Source organism: Oncorhynchus mykiss, chromosome 4 (genome assembly GCF_057628025.1).
Source record: "Oncorhynchus mykiss isolate SJ-2025 chromosome 4, ASM5762802v1, whole genome shotgun sequence".
Taxonomy (NCBI): domain Eukaryota; kingdom Metazoa; phylum Chordata; class Actinopteri; order Salmoniformes; family Salmonidae; genus Oncorhynchus; species Oncorhynchus mykiss.
In genome coordinates this window covers 27226355-27251903 of record NC_143025.1, presented here as the reverse complement: position 1 = coordinate 27251903, position 25549 = coordinate 27226355, and the positions used below count along the sequence as shown (strand labels likewise).

The following is a 25549-nucleotide window of genomic DNA, read 5'->3' as shown; positions in this document are numbered from 1 at the left end:
TGCCTCCGCCGATTTGTTCTCAACACCAATATGCTGGTTAACTTTGCTATTATGCACATTGCAACATGGTCTAGGAAAAGGCATCAATTCAACAGTGCACTGATGTGTTTTAGGACAGCGACTGCTATCCAACAAGCGAGAAAGAGTATCTGTTATATAATATTGTTTTTATTGGTGTTGCACTATTGTTCCTACATAATATAACTATATACAATTTCATGTCTTTAGCCTGATGGACTGTGCCACCCCCACAGCCTCCACAATGGATTAGTCCACTCTGACAGACAAGTTTAAGACAGTTGTCCATAATTATTATTATTGTGTTTTGCTGCTGCTCGACTAAATAAATCTCAGTCGACCAACAGCCTATTGACCAAACAGTCGACTAAATGAAGTCAGCCTTAATATAATTTCATCCCTGGCATAACAAGTGCACAGGCCAGTAGGCTTTGCAAGTTCACTGTCACGCAGCATTGCCCGAGAGGAAAGACAGCTTCACGACAGGCAGGCATCCATGCACCTTTACAGAAAACGGTTTGTCTCTACCTCAAATGGTTACAAAAAATCTGAACTATACAAGCTACCTTTTTTCTTCCTGTGGATTTGATATAATTTCACAAACCATGTCGCTGGCTGTTTTTAAACTAATCCCCGGCCGATAATTATGGTTTGATAACAAACTAGGTTGTTCAGTCATGTTACCCATCTAGCTAACAATCTAGTAACTTGACAGTAGGACTAGGGAAATGTGATTGGCACTGGAAGAAAGGAAATGTCTGCTGATATTCTTTTAAAGGTAGGATTCATATAGGCCTAATGTAAGCCTAAACTATATAAAAAATCTATCTCTTTCTGGTGCTTCTTACGTTCTGTTTGCTGCCTCATGTTTTGAACGTTGAGCAGTGTGTGTGTTTGTTGGAGAGAGTGGTGTGTGTTTGTGATAGAGGGAGACCGTGGGAGAGTGGTGTTTGTGTGTGTTAGAACTGAAGAGTAAAGGTTTTATACTGTTTTCCCCTTATTGCAACAGTGACATGCCAATCATTATCCATGTATATTCATTCCTCCTATTCATTCCAAATCACAGGTAGGCCTTTGCAAATATAAGCAAATATGGCATACTATGTAGTATTCTATTATAGTGAACAGTGTGAAGGTAAATTCAATGTGTTGAGTCGAAATGTGAAAATCAGTGACAGTTTTTTTTGTGTAGAACATGCGCATAACGTTTAATGTGAAAAAGTGTCGGGGGGGGAAGGGGCAAACAGGATGCTAGGCCACTCCCCTGTAGTATCGCAATACCTGGCCTGGTATCGTATCGTTAGTAAAATGTTGGTATCTTGACAACCCTATATGTAACTGTATTGACCCCCCAAAAATTGAGATCTTCAGCAAAAAATGTTGAACCCTTGGGATCTGGCTATTTTTTTCTCAGTGGTGTAAAGTAAAAATACTTGAAAGTACTACTTAGGTCGTTTTTTGGGGTACCTGTACTTTTTATATTTTTGACTACTTTTACTTCTACTCCACTCCATTTCTAAAGACAATAATGTACTTTTTACTCCTTACATTTTCCCTAACACCCAAAAGTACTCGTTACATTTTGAATGCTAATTAGGACATGAAAATGTTCTAATTCACACAATTATCAAGAGAACATCCCTTGTCATCCCTACTGCCTCTGATCTGGCAGACTCACTAAACATTTGTAAATGTCTGAGTGTTGAACTGTGTCCCTGGCTATCCGTAAATAAATAAATACATAAAAAAAAATACAAATAAAATTGTCTGGTTTGCTTAATATGCATAAGACTTTTTTAAATACTTTTGATACTTAACATTTTAAAACCATATACTTTTAGACTTTTACTCAAGTAGTATTTTACTAGGTGACTTAACTTAGATGACTTAGGTCAAAGTATCTTTACTTTTACTCAAGTATGAAAATTGGGTACTTTTTCCACTACTGCTTTTTCTATTTGGTTGACTGCTCTATGTACTTGTGGGAAACACTGGAGAGACTCGAGGCTATTTCAGACATGACTGATATGAGAGGTAGAGCACTTCCAGTTGACAGAATAAGGCATGGCATCAGTTATCTTTCCCTTATCGATTGTTTCTTATTTTAGTGCCTGGGGCTAGTACCTTATCTCATATCTGTCATCAATCTTCTCAATGGCAACCACATAATGATCATTCAGTGTGTGTGTGTGTGTGTGATGACAGGTTGTTTTATTGTTGCTGACGAGAGTGTGAACTGTTGTTGTTTTCTGTCTAAATTGTTAACATGGGATTAGTATTTGTTTTTATATCTCTGCGTAGACAGTCAACAACCACCCACGGCCCTACAAACGACCCTACACACACATGCGCGCACGCACGCACACACACACACACACACTGCCCCCGCTTCATTCATCAAATCTCCTACTTCCTCTGCTAGTTTAATCTACATTTCACATCATGAATATTAATATGAACAGTTATGATATAAGAGGATATGGATCTAATCAATAATGATGTTCAGTCAGTATCCTGTCCTTCAAGAAGAGTCTCTGAGCATGCCTCTCTGTCCCCTACGAGTACAGAAGTGAAAACAGAACACAGACGGTGCATTTATAGTAGCTTCAATGGATACCAAACTCAGATCTGCTGTGTGACTCATGCATATTAGCCTGCTGAGCTAAAGCTTAGTCGCTAGATCTGGGAGCTACCATGAGTCTTCAGGTCTCAGTCAAGGATAGACAACACAGTTTACTGAACCTCCTACATAGCCTATATGTTTATCTGCACCCTCACAGTACCAGAGTTAGGAGCAGATTTACTATGTGGCCGGTTACACCTGCGCAATATTTGCATACTACTCCCCAGAGGGAGTACCCAATGGAAGGCAAACTACTAGGATAAAACTGTGGTTAACAGACAACCTGCATGTGATGGGCTGATAAACATTAATCTGTCTATTTTATTACTCAGAAAATAGCGGGTGCTGTCTCTCTTACTATACTATTTTCTGGGACACTGTGGACTGACCGGCTATTCAATGCAACAACTGCCTACTTACGGAAGACAATTGGACCGAGCTGTCTACCCTAAGCAAATAAATCTGTGTTGCACAATTTGCTGGAGAAACCAGTACGTCCACCTATCTTCTCCTGTCATCCCGATATGGTGAGAGTATCACCGCCCTGTCAGCACTCTTTGACTGACTGGCCAGTGCTTCACCAGGGCCTCTTACCAGGGAAGTCTCCCCTGCCTGTGGAAAATGGGACAGGACCGATGCTTCTAGAGGTCCTTGCAGATGCTACAGTCTCTGATCCCGCAATGGTGACCGCATTAATGCCAAAACAGCAGTCATGAGTCATGACAGCAGTAAAAGTCCATGTGACAGTTGTCATGGTAATCTCCTTTTATGTAGTCTGGACATGAGTCGATAGTACCCAACTATCGAGCAACCATCAGGTCTCTAATGGCCTGGTGCTCAGCGCTCTTTTGTCCCTCTAACGCAGGCCTGCGCAAAGGCTGGCCTGGGAGCCGTATGCTGCCCATGACCTAATTCAATATGGCCCGCGGAATCAGGCTCCGATCACAAAGAATTTACCATAGTAAAGTTATGAAAAATGTATTTGTTATTCAAATGAAAAGCCCAATGAATACTCGCCTTTGTGTAATAATTTGACTCCCACCGCTTGGGGGAGATTTATTTTGAAGGTACGTATAAATAGCAACTGCAAGAGGACAGACCGTGACTGACAGGCTGACACACACACACACACACACACGTCACAGTTACAAATGGTAGCTAGCTAGAAATTGCGCAAAAAATTGTTTTTCAAATATTTACAAGAAAGGAAACTGATTTGTAGGGTGTTCCAGCAAGAGTGGAATGTTCGCCAGGTGTATGGTGTTTCTTCCGACACGTTGTGGCTGGCTTCCGGGTTAAGCGGGCATTGTGTCAAGAAGCAATGCGGCTTGGTTGGGTTGTGTTTTGGAGGACGCACAGCTCTCAACCTTAGCCTCTCATGAGGCCGTACGGGAGTTGCAGCGATGAGACGACTGTAACTAGTAATTGGATACCACAAAATAATTTTTCTGCATTGCATTATTCATCAAGAAGTGTTCTGAAAATGAGCCATGTTGTGGATACAGTCACTAAAGTGGTAAACTTCTTCATAAGAGCAAAATCTTTTAACCACCGGCAGTTTGTCTCACTGTTAGACGAGACATTCAGATCATGCAGATCTCCCCTACCACACAAACGTGAGATGGCTGAGTTTGGGGAAGGTGCTTAAAAGGGTGTGGGGCCTGAAGTCAGAGATGGCTGAGTTTTTGCAAATCAAAGGAAAATATGTGGATTTCCCTCAACTGCAACATAAAGAATGGTTGTCTGATTTTGCCTTCACCGTGGACATCATGGCCCTAATGATTGAACTGAATTACCAACTGCAAGGGAAGGGCCTTTTTGCACATCAGATGTACAGCCTTGTCAAAGCCTTCAAGGGAAAATTACTCCTTGACTTGCCAAGTAGAAGCCAACAATCTCACCCACCTTCCGACGCTACTAGTCTGTTCCCTATCAGATGACCAGTAGGAGAAGTATACATCGCTGCTGCGTGCTTTGAACGGTGAGTTTTCTCGTCGGTTTGAGTATTTCAAAGTGTTGGGAAATGACACTTTCACCTTTAATGTGGACAACGCTCCCACTGACCTGCAACTTGAGCTTATCGATCTTCAGTCTGATGCAGTGATTTGAGAACTATTCAAAACAATGTCACTGAGGTTCTATGCATCTCTCGATTAACAAAACTTTCCAAAGATTAGGAGTCATGCTCAGAAGATGTTTGTACTGTTTGGGTCAACCTATGTATGTGAACAGACATTTTCAGTGATGAAATATAACAGGTCAAGATACAGATAATCTCTTACTGACTCTCACCTCTCAGCAATCCTGCACATAGCGATGTCAGAAACTATACCTGACTTCACTGCTCTAGACAATGCCAATCAGAGACTTCACTCCTCACACTGATTGAGTAGTTTAAATGTTATGTTGAGCCCTCTCTTTCTTGTTTTTTTTGTGCGTGCCTGTTAAGATTTCTGTACTTTTCCCTCTGTGTAGTTCATTGCATGTTTAATAATGAAAATACCTACCAAAAAGAGAACATAGATGTGGTTTATTTCTGTGCATGTTAAAGTAAAAGAAGTAGCATATCTGGATGTGATTTACAGTAGATATAATCCTGTAATATGATTCTGGCCTGTGATGTCAAATATATATTCTAATGTGGCCCCCCATGGAAAATAATTGCCCAGGCCTGCTCTAACCACTGACGTCAATGCAAATTAAATCAAAACTCACATCAAACACTTAAAAGCACAACACTGTTATGATGATAAAACTCATCTCACTCAACAGTTTCCCGTGTGTATCAAAAATGGTCCACCACCCAAAGGACATCCAGCCAACTTGATACAACTTGGTGTATTTTGGCGCAATGTTACTGGACCCCAGGAAGAGGATCTGCTTATGGGGATCCTTAATAAATACAAAATACAATACCAGGTGCTCCAACCTGGTCCACAGCTGCAGGTAGGGAGGTTGCTCAGCTCAGCAGTAGGCTGGCACATTACAGCCACAGCAGTTTCACTAGTTGCCCTGAACAGAAAGGATATCTGATCTCTGGTGGTTAATGAAACAATTGAGCTGTTAGTTGATTTGCATTTGGCTGACTAGTGAGATGGGTCTCACACCCCAGGTTTTGCTCAGTCTGGAGTGTGTCTCGGGGAAGAGAAGTCTCCTTAGATCACACGGTGGACAGAGGTGATGACCTGGTTTGAACTCTGTGAAATCATTTTCTTGGAGGGAGACATTTCAGTAAAGACACTTCAGTAAAGACACCACTCCTCAGTAAAAATCACTTTATTGGTCAATTGCACCCTTCGAAAGACACACATGCATACATATACACAAACATATATATATATATATATATATATTGCACAAAAAAATAAAGGGAACACTAAAATAACACATCCTAGATCTGAATGAATGAAATATTCTTATTAAATACTTTTTCTTTACATAGTTGAATGTGCTGACAACAAAATCACAAAAATTATCAATGGAAATCAAATGTATCAACCCATGGGGGTTTGGATTTGGAGTCACACTCAAAATTAAAGTGGAAAACCACACTACAGGCTGATCCAACTTTGATGTAATGTCCTTAAAACAAGTCAAAATGAGGCTCAGTAGTGTGTGTGGCCTCCACGTGCCTGTATGACCTCCCTACAACGCCTGGGCATGCTCCTGATGAGGTGGCGGATTGTCTCCTGAGGGATCTCCTCCCAGACCTGGACTAAAGCATCCGCCAACTCCTGGACAGTCTGTGGTGCAACGTAGCGTTGGTAGATGGAGCGAGACATGATGTCCCAGATGTGCTCAATTGGATTCAGGTCTGGGGAACGGGCGGGCCAGTCCATAGCATCAATGCCTTCCTCTTGCAGGAACTGCTGACACTCCAGCCACATGAAGTGTAGCATCGTCTTGCATTAGGAGGAACCCAGGGCCAACCGCACCAGCATATGGTCTCACAAGTGGTCTGAGGATCTCATCTCGGTACCTAATGGCAGTCAGGCTACCTCTGGCGAGCACATGGAGGTGCGGTGCGGCCCCTCCCAAAGAAATGCCACCCCACACCATGACTGACCCACCGCCAAACCGGTCATGCTGGAGGATGTTGCAGGCAACAGAACGTTCTCCACTGCGTCTCCAGACTCTGTCACGTCTGTCACGTGCTCAGTGTGAACCTGCTTTCATATGTGAAGAGCACACGGCGCCAGTGGCAAATTTGCCAATCTTGGTGTTCTCTGGCAAATGCCAAACGTCCTGCACGGTGTTGGGCTGTAAGCACAACCCCCACCTGTGGACGTCGGGCCCTCATACCACCCTCATGGAGTCTGTTTCTGACCATTTGAGCAGACACATGCACATTTGTGGCCTGCTGGAGGTAATTTTGCAGGGCTCTGGCAGTGCTCCTCCTGCTCCTCCTTGCACAAAGGCGGAGGTAGCGGTCCTGCTGCTGGGTTGTTGCCTTCCTACGGCCTCCTCCACGTCTCTTGATGTACTGGCCTGTCTCCTGGTAGCGCCTCCATGCTCTGGACACTACGCTGACAGACACAGCAAACCTTCTTGCCACAGCTCACATTGATGTGCCATCCTGGATGAGCTGCACTACCTGGGCCACTTGTATGGGTTGTAGACTCCGTCTCATGCTACCACTAGAGTGAAAGCACCGCCAGCATTCAAAAGTGACCAAAACATCAGCCAGGAAGCATAGGAACTGAAGTGGTCTGTGGTCACCACCTGCAGAACCACTCCTTTATTGGGGGTGTCTTGCTAAATGCCTATAATTTCCACCTGTTGTCTATTCCATTTGCACAACAGCATGGGAAATTTGTCAATCAGTGTTGCTTCCTAAGTGGACAGTTTGATTTCACAGAAGTGTGATTGACTTGGAGTTACATTGTGTTGTTTAAGTGTTCCCTTTATTTTTTTGAGCAGTGTATTATGGGGAGGTGCGTGGTGGCTGCCACACTGGGTGCCCAGGGAGCTGTTGTTTCCACTCTAGGAGGTGATTTCAAAAGGAAACAAAGGGACCCTGCACAGACATGTCTTTCCATTAGACAATGTGTCAACCAGCCACCCACCACACTAGCTCTTGGTCAGGGCGCTAGGGTTGATCTACACACCAGCACTGGAGAGCCTCTTGATACTGACTGTCTCTATTGATGGTGTTCTTTAACAGTAGTCAGTCATACAAGAGTCTAGAAACAACATTCCTGTTCTAAATGACATATAATTGCATTGCAAGAATTATACTGACTCTCCCTCCCATCTCTATCTCTCTCTCTCTATCTATAGGGGCTCCACCAGTTGTACTATGACCCTAACATTGAGAATAAGAACCTGGCCCAGAAGTGGTTGATGCAGGCTCAGGTCTCCCCTCAGGCCTGGCAGTTCTGCTGGGCTCTGCTCAGCCCTGACAAGGTATGAAATGCCCACATGCGCTCGCACACACGCAAATGTACACACCTATACATAACCCTCTCTCTCTTCCTAGGTTCCTGAAATCCAGTACTTTGGGGCTAGTGCCCTCCACACTAAGATATCCCGCTACTGGTCTGATATCCCTTCTGACCAGTATGAGACCCTGAAGACTCAACTCTTCTCCCAGATCGCCTGCTTCTCCTCCGGATCCAAGATGGTGGGTAAATGGATGGACAGTTGGATTTATTAGATCAATAAAAATACTAGGGATGCACCGATATTATTATAATTTTGGCCAATACCGATATCAGATATTTTCCTTGCCAAATAACCCTATACCGAAAACCTATTTATTTAACATTTTAGCGGTCTTTTAAGCATTCTAGTGCAGTTAAATATTTAAGTCACATTAAGTCACACGGACGCAGCGGTCTAAGGCACTGCATCTCAGCGCAAGAGGCGTCACTACAGTCCCTGGTTCGAATCCAGGCTGTATCACATCCGGCTGTGATTGGGAGTCCCATAGGGGGGCGCACAATTGGCCCAACGTCGTCCGGGTTTGGCCAGGGTAGGCCGTCATTGCAAATAAGAATTTGTTCTTAACTGACTTGCCGAGTTAAATAAAGCTTACACACCACACTGACCAAAAAGTAATTTTGTTGGCATTTACGCATGTCCCCATTACCAGTAAAACCTAATCAATTTCTTTCACTTACTTGCTGTGCTGTTTCGTTGTTCATTTGTTCAGTCATTTCAGTCTCAACCAGGATTTCTATGGAACGCCGTTTGGGTCTTTGCGTGTCAAAAAAGATACACGTCAAATAAGCATGTTGACTAATCAGGTCCTGAATATGACTGCACGCCACATAATAAATTAACGCGTTCATACATGTTTTACCGAGTTATTACACTATCACCCGTATTTTGTATGTCACACCGATTTCATCGATACGTTTGCTATGATGCTGATAAAGTTGTCTCACGCACCTACAGTTCTGGTCATTAAAAAAAGCTAGCTAGCTCATGGATGCAAACAATCTATTTCAGTAGCTATCGTTAGCTAGCTAACTATATAGCTAGGTGTCATCTAAAATAACCCTAATTTATAAGAGTTCTTATTTGAATAATAGTGGTCAACCAATCTGTGAAGCTAGCCATGATAAGGATTCGTCAAAAATAGTAGACTTTGCAGTTAGCCTTCAAAATAAAAGTATGTCATTGACAGTGACGCAAATGAATACAACTAGTAGAGTTATGTCATAATTTAATAGATCATGCTAAATGAGTTTGGAATGTTATATGGAATCAACAAAATACTAATTTGTCAATTTGACAAATATCTGAAATCACACTGGATGGATATATACACTGCTCAAAAAAAGAAAGGGAACACTTAAACAACACAATGTAACTCCAAGTCAACCACACTTTTGTGAAATCAAACTGGCCACTTAGGAAGCAACACTGATTGACAATAAATTTCACATGCTGTTGTGCAAATGGAATAGAGAACAGGTGGAAATTATAGGCAATTAGCAAGACACCCCCAATAAAGGAGTGGTTCTGCAGGTGGTGACCACAGACCACTTCTCAGTTCCTATGCTTCCTGGCTGATGTTTTGGTCACTTTTGAATGCTGCCGGTGCTTTCACTCTAGTGGTGGCATGAGACGGAGTGTACAACCCACACAAGTGGCTCAGGTAGTGCAGCTCATCCAGGATGGCACATCAATGTGAGCTGTGGCAAGAAGGTTTGCTGTGTCTGTCAGCGTAGTGTCCAGAGCATGGAGGCGCTACCAGGAGACAGGCCAGTACATCAGGAGACGTGGAGGAGGCCGTAGGAGGGCTACAACCGAGCAGCAGGACCGCTACCTCCGCCTTTGTGCAAGGAGGAGCAGGAGGAGCACTGCCAGAGCCCTGCAAAATTACCTCCAGCAGGCCACAAATGTGCATGTGTCTGCTCAAACGGTCAGAAACAGACTCCATGAGGGTGGTATGAGGGCCCGACGTCCACAGGTGGGGGTTGTGCTTACAGCCCAACACCGTGCAGGATGTTTGGCATTTGCCAGAGAACACCAAGATTGGCAAATTCCAGTTCCTGCAAGAGGAAGGCATTGATGCTATGGACTGGCCCATCCGTTCCCCAGACCTGAATCCAATTGAGCACATCTGGGACATCCATGTCTCGCTCCATCCACCATTGCACCACAGACTGTCCAGGAGTTGGCGGATGCTTTAGTCCAGGTCTGGGAGGAGATCACTCAGGAGACCATCCGCCACCTCATCAGGAGCATGCCCAGGCGTTGTAGGGAGGTCATACAGGCACGTGGAGGCCACACACACTACTGAGCCTCATTTTGACTTGTTTTAAGGACATTACATCAAAGTTGGATCAGCCTGTAGTGTGGTTTTCCACTTTAATTTTGAGTGTGACTCCAAATCCAAACCCCCATGGGTTGATACATTTGATTTCCATTGATAATTTTTGTGATTTTGTTGTCAGCACATTCAACTATGTAAAGAAAAAGTATTTAATAAGAATATTTCATTCATTCAGATCTAGGATGTGTTATTTTAGTGTTCCCTTTATTTTTTTGAGCAGTGTACTTTAGAATTGCATTGGGGGCATACTTATTTCACTGTACAGCCTTAACTATGGATAGTGGATCAATGACATGAGGTATCAGTCTACTCAGTGACACCCAGAGAACATTAGCATTGTTAGGTTCTTATTTTTAAGTAAATAAATCACAGACACTAGAGAAGCGTTAACCAAGTTTAATCATTCCCAAAGGTTCTGTACAGCTGTAATCAGACAGCAAAACATTTTAGACATCACAGTTATATACATCCTACTTAAGACACTCCCTCTCTCCATCCTTAGTTTATGCCCAAGAAAAATAAGGTAACCAGATACTAACCCTGATTACTCCCTTAAGGGGAACTGACCTCACCCCTCACATCCTGACCTCAACCCCTCACATCCTGACCTCAACCCCTCCTTCACCTAATCCACAGATAACCATCTGTCTTCCCTATATCAACACATCGCTCTCCTCTCCTCCATCAAACACTTTCCAAAGCCTTCTGGGTTGCTACAGATTCTTTATATTCAAGGCTTCGTCTCATTTATTTAACATCTCAATGTTCAAAGTTTAGCCGATTCCAACAGCATCATAGCTCTTATTGCAGGACTCTGAAACAGCTGTGAATTGAGCCACATTTATTGTCACCCTGTGTATTGAACACTATTCCAGAGGAAAAACAATACTGCGTGGATGTTTTGGAGTCAACTCTGCGGACGTTGGGAAAAAATATATTGGGTTTTGAGTAGACTGTTACCCCATTTCATTGATCTCCAATTCTTAGGTAAAGCTGTACAGTGGAATATGAATGTCAATACACCCAATAGGCTGGCTGGGGAGGTGATTTCACACAGTCACAGTCACAGTCCCGCGTTAAGAGCTACAATGCTAATTTTTGCGTAATCTCTTCACAGTTGTGTTCTGTGGGTGTCACTGAGTAAACTGATACCCCATCTCATTGCTTCCCATTCCAACCTTGCTTAACATTATCTAGTCTAAATATGGCATGATTCCACCAATTGAAACCGTCTGCATCACTTTCAAAGAGGTACTTTTATTTTGAAGGCAAACCGCAAATTCCACTATTGTGCCTAATCCTAATTGTGGCTGACTTCACAACACATAACCCGGTCAGGTCGAGCCTCACTAGCCAGATGAAGCTAGCTGGCTGCTTATAACGTTAACTTTGGCCAACAGGGTTAAGTAGCTGGCTAGCAATTTATTTTCATGAACTGAAGTTAAATTTCAATAGGCGAACAACAAGTGGCTACCTAGCTAATACTTACTCGCAAGGATTCCTAAATCATTGCTAAGAATAGTGAAAATGACTTCAGTTTCTGCTGGTCATTAGTACTAGCTAGGTACCAAGCTAAAGCTAGCTAGCTACCCCCAGAAGATGCGGTCGAAAAATGATTTATTACCAACGCGGTATTGTAAACACACCGTTCAAGGCCGGTGTTTGCAGACATTTTTGTACAGCTTTGACAGTGCGACTGATAATAGTGGTGGTGCTTGGCTTGCACGTGCAAATTCAGAACACACAACATTCTGTAATAGAACTGCGTTATTTGATGCGTCAAATAGTGTTTATTGATGTGTGTATTTTTTTTTATTACACCCAAAGGCCCAAACGGCGTTTAATAGTATGTTGTGAAGCTAATAGCAGTGCTGCTATTACTGCATAACTCCGGTAGGGCAACATCTGAACAATAGCGCACTTGGTAACGTTAGTATGTACCGGTGCTCGACCAGTCGCAAAAGCCAACATCACCCACGACAGGGAACGGTTGATTGTCAAGGGCGATGGATTTCACCTTTGAGTTGTCTCGCTGAAATTCTTACTCTTTCAAATGACTGCTCGACTTGTTGACTGCTCGATCCACACTGCAGACATTGTGGGCTAGGTTAGGAATGCTGTGTTGCATGTTTAGCTCTAAATTTTACTTGGCTTCATTACGTCATGTACCTTATGTAGGTATGCATGTCAACTTTGACATTGGTTTTTCACATTGGCGTTAAACTAGACATCGGGCCAATATCAACGGTGGCATTTTTAGCTAATATCGTCCGATTCCGATATGTTCACCGATATATCCTACATACCTAAAAAACACATATAACTGGCGGTAGCTACGTGCCTTAAAAACCATCAAGCATTAACACAATTGTAAAGTTCTTGACTTACAAGACGTTGTGGTCCTGTTTCCAAGGTGCTAACGCGTCTGTGTGTGGCCCTTGCCTCCTTGGCCCTGAACACCATGCCAGAGGTGTGGCCGGGCGCCGTGCCAGAAATGGTGCGTGTGTTCCAAGAGGAGGGAGGGGGGGTGGATGGCCGGGCCAGATGTCTGGCCCTGCTGGAGCTTCTGACCGTCCTGCCTGAAGAGTTCCAGACCAGCCGCCTGCCGCAGTACCGCAAGGGACAGGTGAGGGGGTGCTGGAGACTGAATAGTGCCAATGGGGACAACAAAAAGGCAGACGGGCACACCAATGCACACACAAAAGGACAAGTGGGGGCCGGGGTTAGTATTTCCTGTAACCTTGTGTCTCTCTGTCTGTAGGTGCGAGGTGCTCTGGGTCGTGAGTGGGGGTCAGTGTGTCCACTGCTGCAGCAGCTGCTGCGTCAAGGGGACAGTCCCGGGGCAGTGAAGGCTCGTGTCCTGCGCTGTCTGTCCTCCTGGGTGCTGCTGGACGTCCCTCTCAGTGAGAGTGAAGGACTGGTGGAGGACTGTTTCACTGCTCTACCAGACCCCGAGCTGTTTGATACCGCCGTGGAGGCTATTGTCAACGCCGTATCACAACCCGACTCCCAGAGGTGTGTCTGGGCCAGGGGGAGATTGAGTGGGTGTGTGAGTGGGTGTGTCATCCAGAGTATGAGTGGAGCGGAGTGTGCCCAATGGGAACCTCGTCCCGCGCTCCAGTCAAAAGGCTGGAGCGTCGGCCTTCTCGCCTGCTCTAATTTCACTCCAGTAGTGCTCACTCCAGCATGCATTTGCATCTACTTGTGTTCTGCTATAGCCCCTTGCTTTATTTCCATAAACTGACCAAGCACACAGGTGCAAAATCAAGGTGAGTAAGAGAGGGAGTGTGGTGATGTAGTGTCCACAACTAAAGAATGATTGTTGAATCTGAAAAGACATGTATCCCGACTGCATGAAGGTGTACTTACTATGTGCACATGCTAGAAGAAAGGAACGAGGTGGGTAGATAACTGTCTCGTTTTTTCCCCTATTACCTGTACAATAGGCCATAATTGATTTTGGCCCAATAGACCTGGCGTATTCCCACGTCCAAGGAGCTTTACGTTTTTATTGGGTTATTTTGCCTAAAAACGTTTAGGCCTACCTAATACAAGAGAGAGAAAAAACAACTCTGCATCTCCCCAGCCTGGCAAAAGTGGCCAAAAGGGTGTTTAGAATTCCCAGTTGCTCTGCGAGTGTGGAGAGGATGTTCTTCGCTGCTGACTTGCTCTCCAGGCAACATCACATGAGCCTGAAGCCACAGACTGGCCAAACTCATGTTTCAAAAGCACGGAGGTAATTTTTAGTTTAATTTGTATTTAATTCTAAGTAAATCACAGCAGATATGTGCATTTATCGACTATAATGATTTTAATACAACAAAATGTTGTTTAAATGCTGAGTGCTTTATGTTCCTACCAGCCTATTGTGTGTCACTCACAAATGCTTCACATTGTATTTATTTGTAGGCCTTAAAACAATATAGCCTTAATTTTTGTTCATTCTTAGGCTCCTGACCTATTTAGTGTTTATGATGTTTTAATATGTCATGTAGCCTCTTTTTAAATGATCTGGGCTTCTTACATTCACCTTTTAATGTTTATTCAAATACTTTTAATTCAAATCCATACGTTTGGTAGGTCCAGGAAGTCACACAAATAATTGTGTGTTGGTTAAATTGTGATTTTAATGAATGGAGTGAATTTGGAGCAGCAGTTTTTTTATATTTGTGAGCGTGGAGTGGTTTTTAGTGGAGGGCTTGGAAAGGACATGTATACCGGAGCGATGCGCAAGCTCCGCTCCGTGAGCGATTGAGCGGGATTTCCAACCAAAGAGATGGGAAGGGAGCAAGAAAGACATCCAGGGAGAGATGACAGCCAAGAGAACAGTGCGGGTATGGGAAGGGCATCTGAGAGAGGGAAAGAGAGAGGGTAGAGGAAATAGGGATGCAGAGAGAAATACAGGCAAGGGAGAGTTGACAGCTGAGGGGAGGATGAAAGAAAATAGGTTTACTGGGGGAGAGGATGGAGGGAGTACATGTAAAGTTGACTGCCAGGAAGGGAGGGGCATTTCTCGGCTGGCTGGTGTTGCCATGGTTACAAAGCTGGGGAGCAATGTCATCATGCTCCGATTGGCTCCGATGGCAGGCACCCAGTACCCCCTCCCGAGAGACGGGGAGGGAAAGAAAGATGAGCAAGGGAGGAAGAGGTGCAACATCCACCCGGCAGGTTGGAGCTATGATTACTCTGCTGACAGGCCTGTTCTCACACGCACAGCACACATTGCTGCTCTGTTCAACTTCTCAAGTCTCCTCATCATGCATGTTGTTTTTATTGATCTATAAGTAAGGCCAGTATGACTGTAGGAGGAATGAATATGAACCTCGTAATGTCAATCGTAGTGTCATCCAACCTGAGGCAGAAACACTCAACATTTGATGGTTGTGTACATTTTTGTGTGTTTGTCCTTCCTTCCTCTTTCCTTCACGTACAATGTTTCTCTTTCTCTCCCTTTCCTCTGTCATAACCCTTTTCACCCATTTTCCTCCTACTTAATTACTGGACAGGGGAAATTAGTTGCCTGGCAACAAGACCGGTGGACCAATAGCATCCTCCCAAATGACTTCACTGTAATGTGTTTAAACAGAGGGAAAGGGAGGAAAAGAGGGAGGTGAAATTAGGTGCTTTTAAAAGGAAAATCCACCCAAAACCACTCATTCCTTTTCATTTACATTGTTAAATAACACTGAGAACAATAATTTTTCATTTTAGCATTATAATAAGGTTGGTAGCAACATGGGAAATCATGGAAATCTGTTGCTGCTCATGTCGACAAAATCTACAGTGCAATTCTCCCTCGATGGGCTAGGTAGCTATCTAGCAAGCAAACATAGCTCCACACAATAATAACAAAGACATTATCAGCATGTAAAGTAGCTAGTTGGCTGTAAAATTGCCTAAACAAACTGCACTATCAATTTAGGAGTCTACAATATCAATATGTTCAACCTGCAGATCAATTTGCCTCAGAGTAGAGTCTGACATTCACAATGGCTGATATACTTTTGAGGGGAGAGCATGGGCAACGTTTCGTATGTCAATGGGCTGCACGGTGCATTCTGGGCGATTTTGGAATGAAAGGGAGTCTATTGGGCGCTAGCTCAGAAATCCAACATTATCACGGATTTCATCAACGAGAAGTAAAACATTACAAATATTTTCCCGATTTATGTGAGGTATAGTTAACGTGCTATCTGTAATATTGTATAGGTTTGGAATCGTCACATTACGTACTTTCGAGGAAAATAGGCACGTTTCTCGACAAAGTGCAATCGGAAAGGATTCAGACCTCCTTGACTTTTACCACATTTTGTTATGTTACAGCCTTATTCTAAAATTGATTCAAATGTTTTTTCCCCCTCATCAATCTACACTGCGATTCCAGCCTCGAGCCTTCTTTGGTATGACACTACAAGCTTAGCACACCTGGATTTGGGGAGTTTCTCCCATTCTTCTCTGCATATTCTCTCAACCTCTGTCAGGTTGGATGGGGAGCATCACCGCACAGCTATTTTCAGGTCTCTCCAGAGATGTTCGATCGAGTTCAAGTCTGGGCTCTGGCTGGGCCACTCAAGGACATTCAGAGACTTGTCCCGAAGCCATTCCTGCGTTGTCTGGGCTGTGTGCTTAGGGTTGTTATGTTGGAAGGTGAACCTTCACCTCAGTCGGAGGTCCTGAGCGCTCTGGAGCAGGATATCTCTGTCCTTTGCTCCGTTCTTCTTTCCCTCGATCCTGACTAGTCTCCCAGTCCCTGCCGCTGAAAAACATCCCCACAGCATGATGCTGCCACCCCCATGCTTCACCATAAGGATGGTGCCAGGTTTCAACCAGATGTGACGCTTGGCATTCAGGCTAAAGAGTTCAATCTTGGTTTCATCAGACCAGAGAATCTTCTTTCTCATGGTCTGAGAGTCCTTTAGGTGCATTTAGGCGAACTCAAAGCGGGCTGTCATGTGCCTTTTGCTGAGGAGTGGCTTCCATCTGGCCACTACCGTAAAGGCCTGATTTGGTGGAGTGCTGCAGAGATGGTTGTCCTTCTGGAAGGTTCTCCCATCTCTACAGAGGAACTCTGGAGCTCTGTCAATGACCATCGGGTTCTTGATCACATCCCTGACCAAGACCCTTCTCCCCTGATTGTTCAATTTGGCCATGTGGCCAGCTTTAGTAAGAGTTTTGGTGGTTCCGAACTTCTTCCATTTAAGAATGATGGCGGCTACTGTGTTTTTGGGGACCTTCAAAGCTGCAGAAATGTTTTGGTACCCTTCCTTAGGTCTGTGCCTCAACACGATCCTGTCTCGGAGCTCTACGGACAATTCCTTGGAACTATGGGACCTTACATAGACGTGTGTGCTTTTTCTAAATCATGTCCAATCAATTAAGTTTACCACAGATGGACTCCAATCAAGTTGTAGAAACATCTCAAGGATGATCAATGGAAACAGGTTGCACCTGAGCTCAATTTTGAGTCTAATAGCAAAGGGCCTGAATACTTACAGTTGAAGTCGGAAGTTTACATACACCTTAGCCAAATACATTTAAACTCAGTTTTTCACAATTCCTGAATTTAATCCTTGTAAAAATTCCCTGTCTTAGGACAGTTAGGATCACCACTTTATTTTAAGAATGTGAAATGTCAGAATAATGATTTATTACAGCCTTTCATCACATTCCCAGTGGGTCAGAAGTTGGGTCCCAGTGGGTCACATGCACTCAATTAGTATTTGGTAGCATTGCCTTTAAATTGTTTAACTTGGGTCAAACATTTCAGATGGCCTTCCACAAGCTTCCCACAATAAGTTGGGTGAATTTTGGCCCATTCCTTTTGACAGAGTTGGTGTAACTGAGTCAGTTAACTAGGTCTCCTTGCTTGCACATGCTTTTTCAGTTCAGCCCACAATTTTTCTAGAAGTTTGAGTTCAGAGCTTTGTGATGGCCACTCCAATACCTTGACCTTGTTGTCCTGGCATGCTTAGGGGTCATTGTCCATTTGGAAGACCCATTTGCGACCAAGCTTTAACTTCCTGTCTGATGTCTTGAGTAGAGGTCGACCGATTATGATTTTTCAACGCCGATGCCGATTATTGGAGTGCCCAAAAAATCCAATGCCGATTTTAAAAAAAATAAAAAAATAAAAATAAAATAATGACTTTTTTTTTTTTTTTTTTTTTTTTTTACCTTTATTTAACCAGGCAAGTCAGTTAAGAACAAATTCTTATTTTCAATGACGGCCTGGGAACAGTGGGTTAACTGCCTGTCAGCTCGGGGGTTTGAACTCACAACCTTCCGGTTACTAGTCCAACGCTCTAACCACTAGGCTACCCTGCCCCACAATTACTACAATACTGAATGAACACTTATTTTAACTTAATATAATACATCAATAAAATCAATTTAGCTTCAAATAAATAATGAAACATGTTCCATTTGGTTTAAATAATGCAAAAACAAAGTGTTGGAGAAGTAAAAGTGCAATATGTGCCATGTAAAAAAGCTAACGTTTGAATTCCTTGCTCAGAACATGAGAACATATGAAAGTTGGTGGTTCCTTTTAACATGAGACTTCAATATTCCAAGGTAAGAGGTTTTAGGTTGTAGTTAATATAGTATTTATAGGACTATTTCTCTCTATACCATTTGTATTTCATATACCTTTGATTATTGGATGTTCTTATAGGCACTATAGTATTGCCAGTGTAAAAGTATAGCTTCCGTCCCTCTCCTCGCCCCTACCTGGGCTCGGACCAGGAACACATCGACAACAGCCATACTCAAAGCAGCGTTACCCATCGCTCCACAAAAGCCGCAGCCCTTGCAGAGCAAGGGGAACAACTACTCCAAGTCTCAGAGCGAGTGACATCACCAATTTGAAACGCTATTAGCGTGCAACCCGCTAACCAGCTAGCCATTTCACATTGGTTACACCAGCGTAATCTCGGGAGTTGATAGGCTTGAAGTCATAAACAGCTCAATGCTTGAAGCATTGCGAAGAGCTGCTGGCAAAACACACGAAAGTGCTGTTTGAATGAATGCTTACGAGTCTGCTGGTGCCGACCATTGCTCAGTCAGACTGCTCTATCAAATATCAAATCATAGACTTAATTATAACATAACATACAGAAATACGAGCTTTAGGTCATTATGGTCGAATCCGGAAACGATCTTTCAGTGAAATACGGAACTGTTCCGTATTTTATCTAAAGGGTGGCATCCATAAGTCTAAATATTCATAATGTCATAATTACGTAAAATTCTGGCAAATTAGTTCGGCCCAAACTGTTGCATATACCCTGACTCTGCGTGCAATGAACGCAAGAGAAGTGACACAATTTCACCTGGTTAATATTGCCAGCTAACTTCTTGACGCTACCCATCCCTGTAGCGGGATCATTTTCGTCAGCAACCGCTGAATAGCATAGCACAACAGTCAAATAATATTACTAACAAATATTCATATTCATAAAATAACAAGTGCAATATTGCGAAACACATGTTAGCCTTTTGTTAATCACCCTGTCGTCTCAGATTTTGAAATTATGCTTTACAGCGAAAGCGATCCAAGCGTTTAAGTTTATCGATAGCCCAGCATAGCATTATGTACACTTAGCATCAGGACGCTTGGTCACGAAAATCTGAAAAGCAATCAAATTAACCGTGTACCTTTTGATCTTCGGATGTTTTCACTGACTAGACTCCCAGTTAGACAGCAAATGTTTCTTTTGTTCCATAAAGATTATTTTTATACCCAAAATACCAATGTTTGTTTGTCGCGTTATGTTCAGAAATCCACAGGAAAGAGCAGTCACCACAACGCAGACGTATATTCCAAATAATATCTATAATGTCCACAGAAACATGTCAAACGTTTTTTTATGATCAATCTTCAGGTTGTTTTTAAAATATATATTCGATAATATATCAACCGAGTGTGTAGCTTTTTCCATAACAGCGGGAGGAACAATGGCGGCTTTACTCAATTGCGCACAAACTCACTCCGAGAGCCCCCACCTCTCCACTTAAGCGATGTGATCCTTCACGCTCATTTTTCAAAATAAAAGCCTGAAACTATGTCTAAAGACTGTTGACACCTTAGGGAAGCCAGAGAAAAAGGAATCTGGTTAAATGGAGTCTAGACATTTCTATCCTAATCTGTCAATTATATGCATATTCTAGCATCTGGTCATGAGAAATAGGTTGTTTACTTTGGGAACGTTATTTTTCCAAACATAAAAATAGTGCCCCCTAGCTTCAAGAGGCTAACCTGGATTTCTTTTAGCTAAATTTGCAGGTTTAAAAATATATACTTCTGTGTATTGATTTTAAGAAAGGCATTGATGTTTATGGTTAGGTACAGTCATGCAATGACTGTGCTTTTTTCGCAAATATCTTTGCTAGGTAGTCTTTGTAAGGAAGAAATAGTCTTCACACAGTTTGCAATGAGCTAGGCAGCCCAAACTGCTGCATATACCCTTACTCTGTTGCAAGAGAAGTGACACAATTTTCCTAGTTAAAAGAAATTCATGTTAGCAGGCAATATTAACTAAATATGCAGGTTTAAAAATATATACTTGTGTATTGATTTTAAGAAAGGCATTAATGTTTATGGTTAGGTACATGTTGGCGCAACGACAGTCCTTTTTCGCTAATGCGCACCGCATCGATTATATGCAACGCAGGGCACGCTAGATAAACTAGTAATATCATCAACCATGTGTAGTTAACTAGTGATTATGCTTGATTTTTTTTAATAAGATAAGTTTAATGCCTGCTAGCAACTTACCTTGGCTTCTTACTGCATTCGCGTAACAGCGTAATCAGGTGGTTAGAGCGTTGGACTAGTTAACCGTAAGTTTGCAAGATTGAATCCCCGAGCTGACAAGTTAAAAATCTGTTAACCCACCGTTCCATGGCCGTCATTGAAAATAAAAATGTGTTCTTAACTGACTTGCCTAGTAAAATAAAGGTGTAAAAAAATAAATAATAATTGGTGTCCAAAAATCCAGATTTCCGAATGTAATGAAACTTGAAATCAGCCCTAATTAATCGGCCATTCCGATTAATCGGTCGACCTGTAATCCACAGGTCCACCTCCAAATGACTCAAATGATGTCAATTAGCTTATCAGAAGTTTCTAAAGCTGTTTAAGCTGTTTAAATGCACAGTCAACTTAGTGTATGTACATTTCTGAGCCACTGGAATTGTGATACAGTGAAATAATCTGTCTGTAAACAATTGTTGGAAAAATTACTTGTAAAGTAGATGTCCTAACTGACTTGCCAAAACTATAGTTTGTTAACAATAAATTTGTGGAGTGGTTGAAAAACGAGTTTTAATGACTCCAACCTAAGTGTATGTAAACCTCCGACTTCAACTGTATAAGGTAATAAGGTATTTATTTTATTTATTTGTATCTAATTTGCCAACATTCTAAAATCCTGTTTTCATTTAATCTTTATGGTATATTCTAAGTAGATAAGGGGAAAATCTATTTAATCCAGAATAAGGCTGTAATATAACAAAATGTAGAAAAGGGGTTTGAAGATTTTCCGAATGCACTGTATAGGCTACTTTAGGATATATCATGGGAAATAGCTTTTGATTTCTGTGTGAAAATGTTATGGGAGTTTCTCCAGTGGTTTTATTGGTAGCTACATTATGCTCAGATATCAGATATCCACAATAGCCTATTGGCTACTGTCTAAAACTGTAAGGGTACAGCCTCAGTGTTCACTATAAACACTCGCTGGAAGTTGCACAAAATTCTCACCGTGTTCAATTTCCACTCACAGGACCTAAAATTTGCTCAGTTACCCCATACAATTATTGGGAACATTGATAGACACTCGCACTCTTTAATGCACAGTCACTCAAATACTCATTACCCCCTGAATAACATGCGTACACACACACAGGGCTGTGTTGTTCTTGGAATTTTGGCTAACGGTAATTGGCCAGCCAAATGACCGCAGTCTCTGTAATAACCGTTTGAATAGCAACCCATTTCATTTTTTTTTACCCACATTTTCTCCTTTCCTCGGCTCCTGACAGCATGTGCTGCCATAGAAATAGAATACATGGAATGGGAGCCCCGTTCAAGTAAATGATAGCTTAGTGGTTGGACTGGCATCCAAAGCAGGAAATGTACCCATAAATATGTGCTGTGATTTGATGATTCAACTCAACTGACATAGTCGTGGCCAAAAGTTTTGAGAATGACACACACACTAATTTTCACAAAGTTTGCTGCTTCAGTGTTTCCAGATATGTTTGTCAGATGTTACTATGGAATACTGAAGTATAATTACAAGCATTTCATAAGTGTCAAAGGCTTTTATTGACAATTACATGTTACATTGACCCTTCTTTTTCAAGACCTCTGCAATCCACCCTGGCATGCTGTCAATTCACTTCTGGACCACTGATGGCAGCCCGTTCTTGCATAATCAGTGCTTGGAGTTGGTCAGAATTTGTGGGGTTTTGTTTGTCCACCCGCATCTTGAGGATTGACCACAAGTTCTCAATGGGATTAAGGTCTGGGGAGTTTCCTGGCCATGGACCCAAAATATCGATGTTTTGTTACCCGAGTTTTGTTCCCACTTTTGCCTTATGGCAAGGTGCTCCATCATGCTGGAAAAGGCATTGTTCGTCACCAAACTGTTCCTGGATGGTTGGGAGAAGTTGCTCTCGGAGGATGAGTTGGTACCATTCTTTATTCATGGCTGTGTTCTTAGGCAAAATTGTGAGTGAGCCCACTCCCTTGGCTGAGAAGCAACCCCACACATGAATGGTCTCAGTATGCTTTACTGTTGACATGACACAGGACTGATGGTAGCGCTCACCTTGTCTTCACCGGACAAGCTTTTTTCCGGATGCCCCAGACAATCGGAAAGGGGATTCATCAGAGAAAATGACTTTAAATCAAATCAAATTTTATTTGTCACATACATATGGTTAGCAGATGTTAATGCGAGTGTAGCGAAATGCTTGTGCTTCTAGTTCCGACAATGCAGTAATAACTAACGAGTAATCTAACCTAACAATTTCACACTCAATTTCACACTCAATGTTAGTGGTGGCTGTTTAACAGTCTGATGGCCTTGAAATAGAAGCTGTTTTTCAGTCTCTCGGTCCCTGCTTTGATGCACCTGTACTAACCTCGCCTTCTGGATGATAGCAGGGTGAACAGGCAGTGGCTCGGGTGGTTGTTGTCCTTGATGACCTTTATGGCCTTCCTGTGACATCGGGTGGTGTAGGTGTCCTGGAGGGCAGGTAGTTTGCCCCCTGTGATGTGTTGTGCAGACCTCAGTACCCTCTGGAGAGCCTTACGGTTGTGGCCGGAGCAGTTGCCGTACCAGGCGGTGATACAGCCCGACAGGATACTCTCGATTGTGCATCTGTAAAAGTTTGAGTGCTTTTGGTGACAAGCCAAATTTCTTCAGCCTCCTGATGTTGAAGAGGCGCTGCTGCGCACCATTGTGGGGCCCCAGTGTTGAGGATCAGCGGGGTGGAGATGTTGTTACTTACCCTCACCACCTGGGGGTGGCCTGTCAGGAAGTCCAGTACACAGTTGCACAGGGCGGGGTCGAGACCCAGGGTCTCGAGCTTGATGACGAGTTTGGAGGGCACTGGTGTTAAATGCTGAGCTGTAGTCAATGAACAGCATTCTCACATAGGTATTCCTCTTGTCCAGATGGGTTAGGGCAGTGTGCAGTGTGGTTGAGATTGCATCGTCTGTGGACCTATTGGGGCGGTAAGCAAATTGGAGTGGGTCTAGGGTGTCAGGTAGGGTGGAGGTGATATGGTCCTTGACTAGTCTCTCAAAGCACTTCATGATGACAGAAGTGAGTGCTATGGGGCGGTAGTCGTTTAGCTCAGTTACCTTAGCTTTCTTGGGAACAGGAACAATGGTGGCCCTCTTGAAGCATGTGGGAACAGCAGACTGGGATAAGGATTGATTATGTCCAGCCAGCTGGTCTGCGCATGCTCTGAGGATGCGGCTGGGGATGCTGTCTGGGCCTGCAGCCTTGCGAGGGTTAACACGTTTAAATGTTTTACTCACTTCGGCTGCAGTGAAGGAGAGTCCGCAGGATTTGGTAGCGGGCCGTGGCACTGTATTGTCCTCAAAGCGAGCAAAGAAGTTGTTTAGTGTGTCTGGGAGCAAGACATCCTGGTCCGTGACGGGGCTGGTTTTCTTTTTGTAATCCGTGATTGACTGTAGACCCTGCCACATACCTCTTGTGTCTGAACCGTTGAATTGCGACTCTACTTTGTCTCTATACTGACGCGTAGCTTGTTTGATTGTCTTGCGGAGGGAATAGCTACACTGTTTGTATTCGGTCATGTTTCCGGTCACCTTGCCCTGGTTAAAAGCAGTGGTTCGCGCTTTCAGTTTGGCACGAATGCTGCCACCAATCCACGGTTTCTGGTTTGGGAATGTTTTATTTGTTGCTGTGGGTACGGCATCGCTGAAGCACTTGCTAATAAACTCGCTCACTGAATCAGCGTATTCATCAATGTTGTTTACCCCAGTCCTCAGCAGTCTAATCCCTGTACCTTTTGCAGAATATCAGTATGTCCCTGACGTTTTTCCTGGAGAGAAGTGGCTTCTTTGCTGCCCTTCTTGACACCAGGCCATCCTACAAAAGTCTTCACCTCACTGCGTGTGCAGATGCACTCACACCTACCTGCTGCCATTCCTGAGCAAGCTCTGTACTACTGGTGGTGCCCCGATCCCGCAGCTGAGTCAACTTTTGGAGACAGTCCTGGCTCTTGCTGGACTTTCTTGGGTGCCCTGAAGCAGCCTTCACAACAATTGAACCGCTCTCCTCTAAGTTTTTGATGATCCGATAAAGGGTTGATTTAGGTGCAATCTTACTGGCAGCAATATCCTTGCCTGTGAAGCCCTTTTTTTGCAAAGCAATGATGACGGCTCTTGTTTCCTTGCAGGTTACCATGATTAACAAAGGAAGAACAATGATTCCAAGTGGTGGTTGACTGATTAATCGTAATGGCCGATTAATTAGGGCCGATTTTCAAGTTTTCATAACAATTGGAAATCAGTATTTGGACACCGATTTGGACAATTTATTTTTATTTTTTTGAATATATATTTTTGAACCTTTTATTTAACTAGGCAAGTCAGTTAAGAACACATTCATATTTTCAATGACGGCCTAGGAACGGTGGGTTAACTGCCTTGTTCAGGGGCAGAATGACAGATTGACAGATGACAGATTTTACCTTGTCAGCTCGGGGATTTGTTTTAGCAACCTTCCGGTTACTAGTCCAACGCTCTAACCACCTGCCTTACATTGCACTCCACGAGGAGCCTGCGTGGCAGGCTGACTACCTGTTACGCGAGGGCAGCAAGAAGCCAAGGTCAGTTGCTAGCTAGCATTAAACTTATAAAAAAACAATCAATCTTCACCTAATCACTAGTTAACTACACATGGTTGATGATATTACTAGTTTATCTAGCGTGTCCTGCGTTGCATATAATCGATACCTGTTAATTTCTCATCGAATCACAGCCTACTTCGCCAAACGGGTGATGATGTTGCACCAAACCTGACCATAAATATCAATGCCTTTCTTTAAAATCAATACACAAGTATAGATTTTCAAAC

The 25549-nt window shown here is 43.2% G+C and overlaps 1 protein-coding gene across 2 annotated transcripts in view; it reads left to right on the top strand.

Moving 5' to 3' along the window:
• LOC110521606 (importin-13) overlaps nucleotides 1–25549 on the top strand; it is a 55166-nt gene that overhangs the window by 11723 nt on the left and 17894 nt on the right. For both annotated transcript variants that reach the window (XM_036968623.2, XM_036968621.2), the window contains exons 2-5: nucleotides 7922–8047; nucleotides 8121–8264; nucleotides 12841–13053; nucleotides 13189–13442. In XM_036968623.2, coding sequence (XP_036824518.1) covers nucleotides 7922–8047; nucleotides 8121–8264; nucleotides 12841–13053; nucleotides 13189–13442 — 737 coding nt within the window. The remainder of the gene's footprint in view (nucleotides 1–7921; nucleotides 8048–8120; nucleotides 8265–12840; nucleotides 13054–13188; nucleotides 13443–25549) is intronic.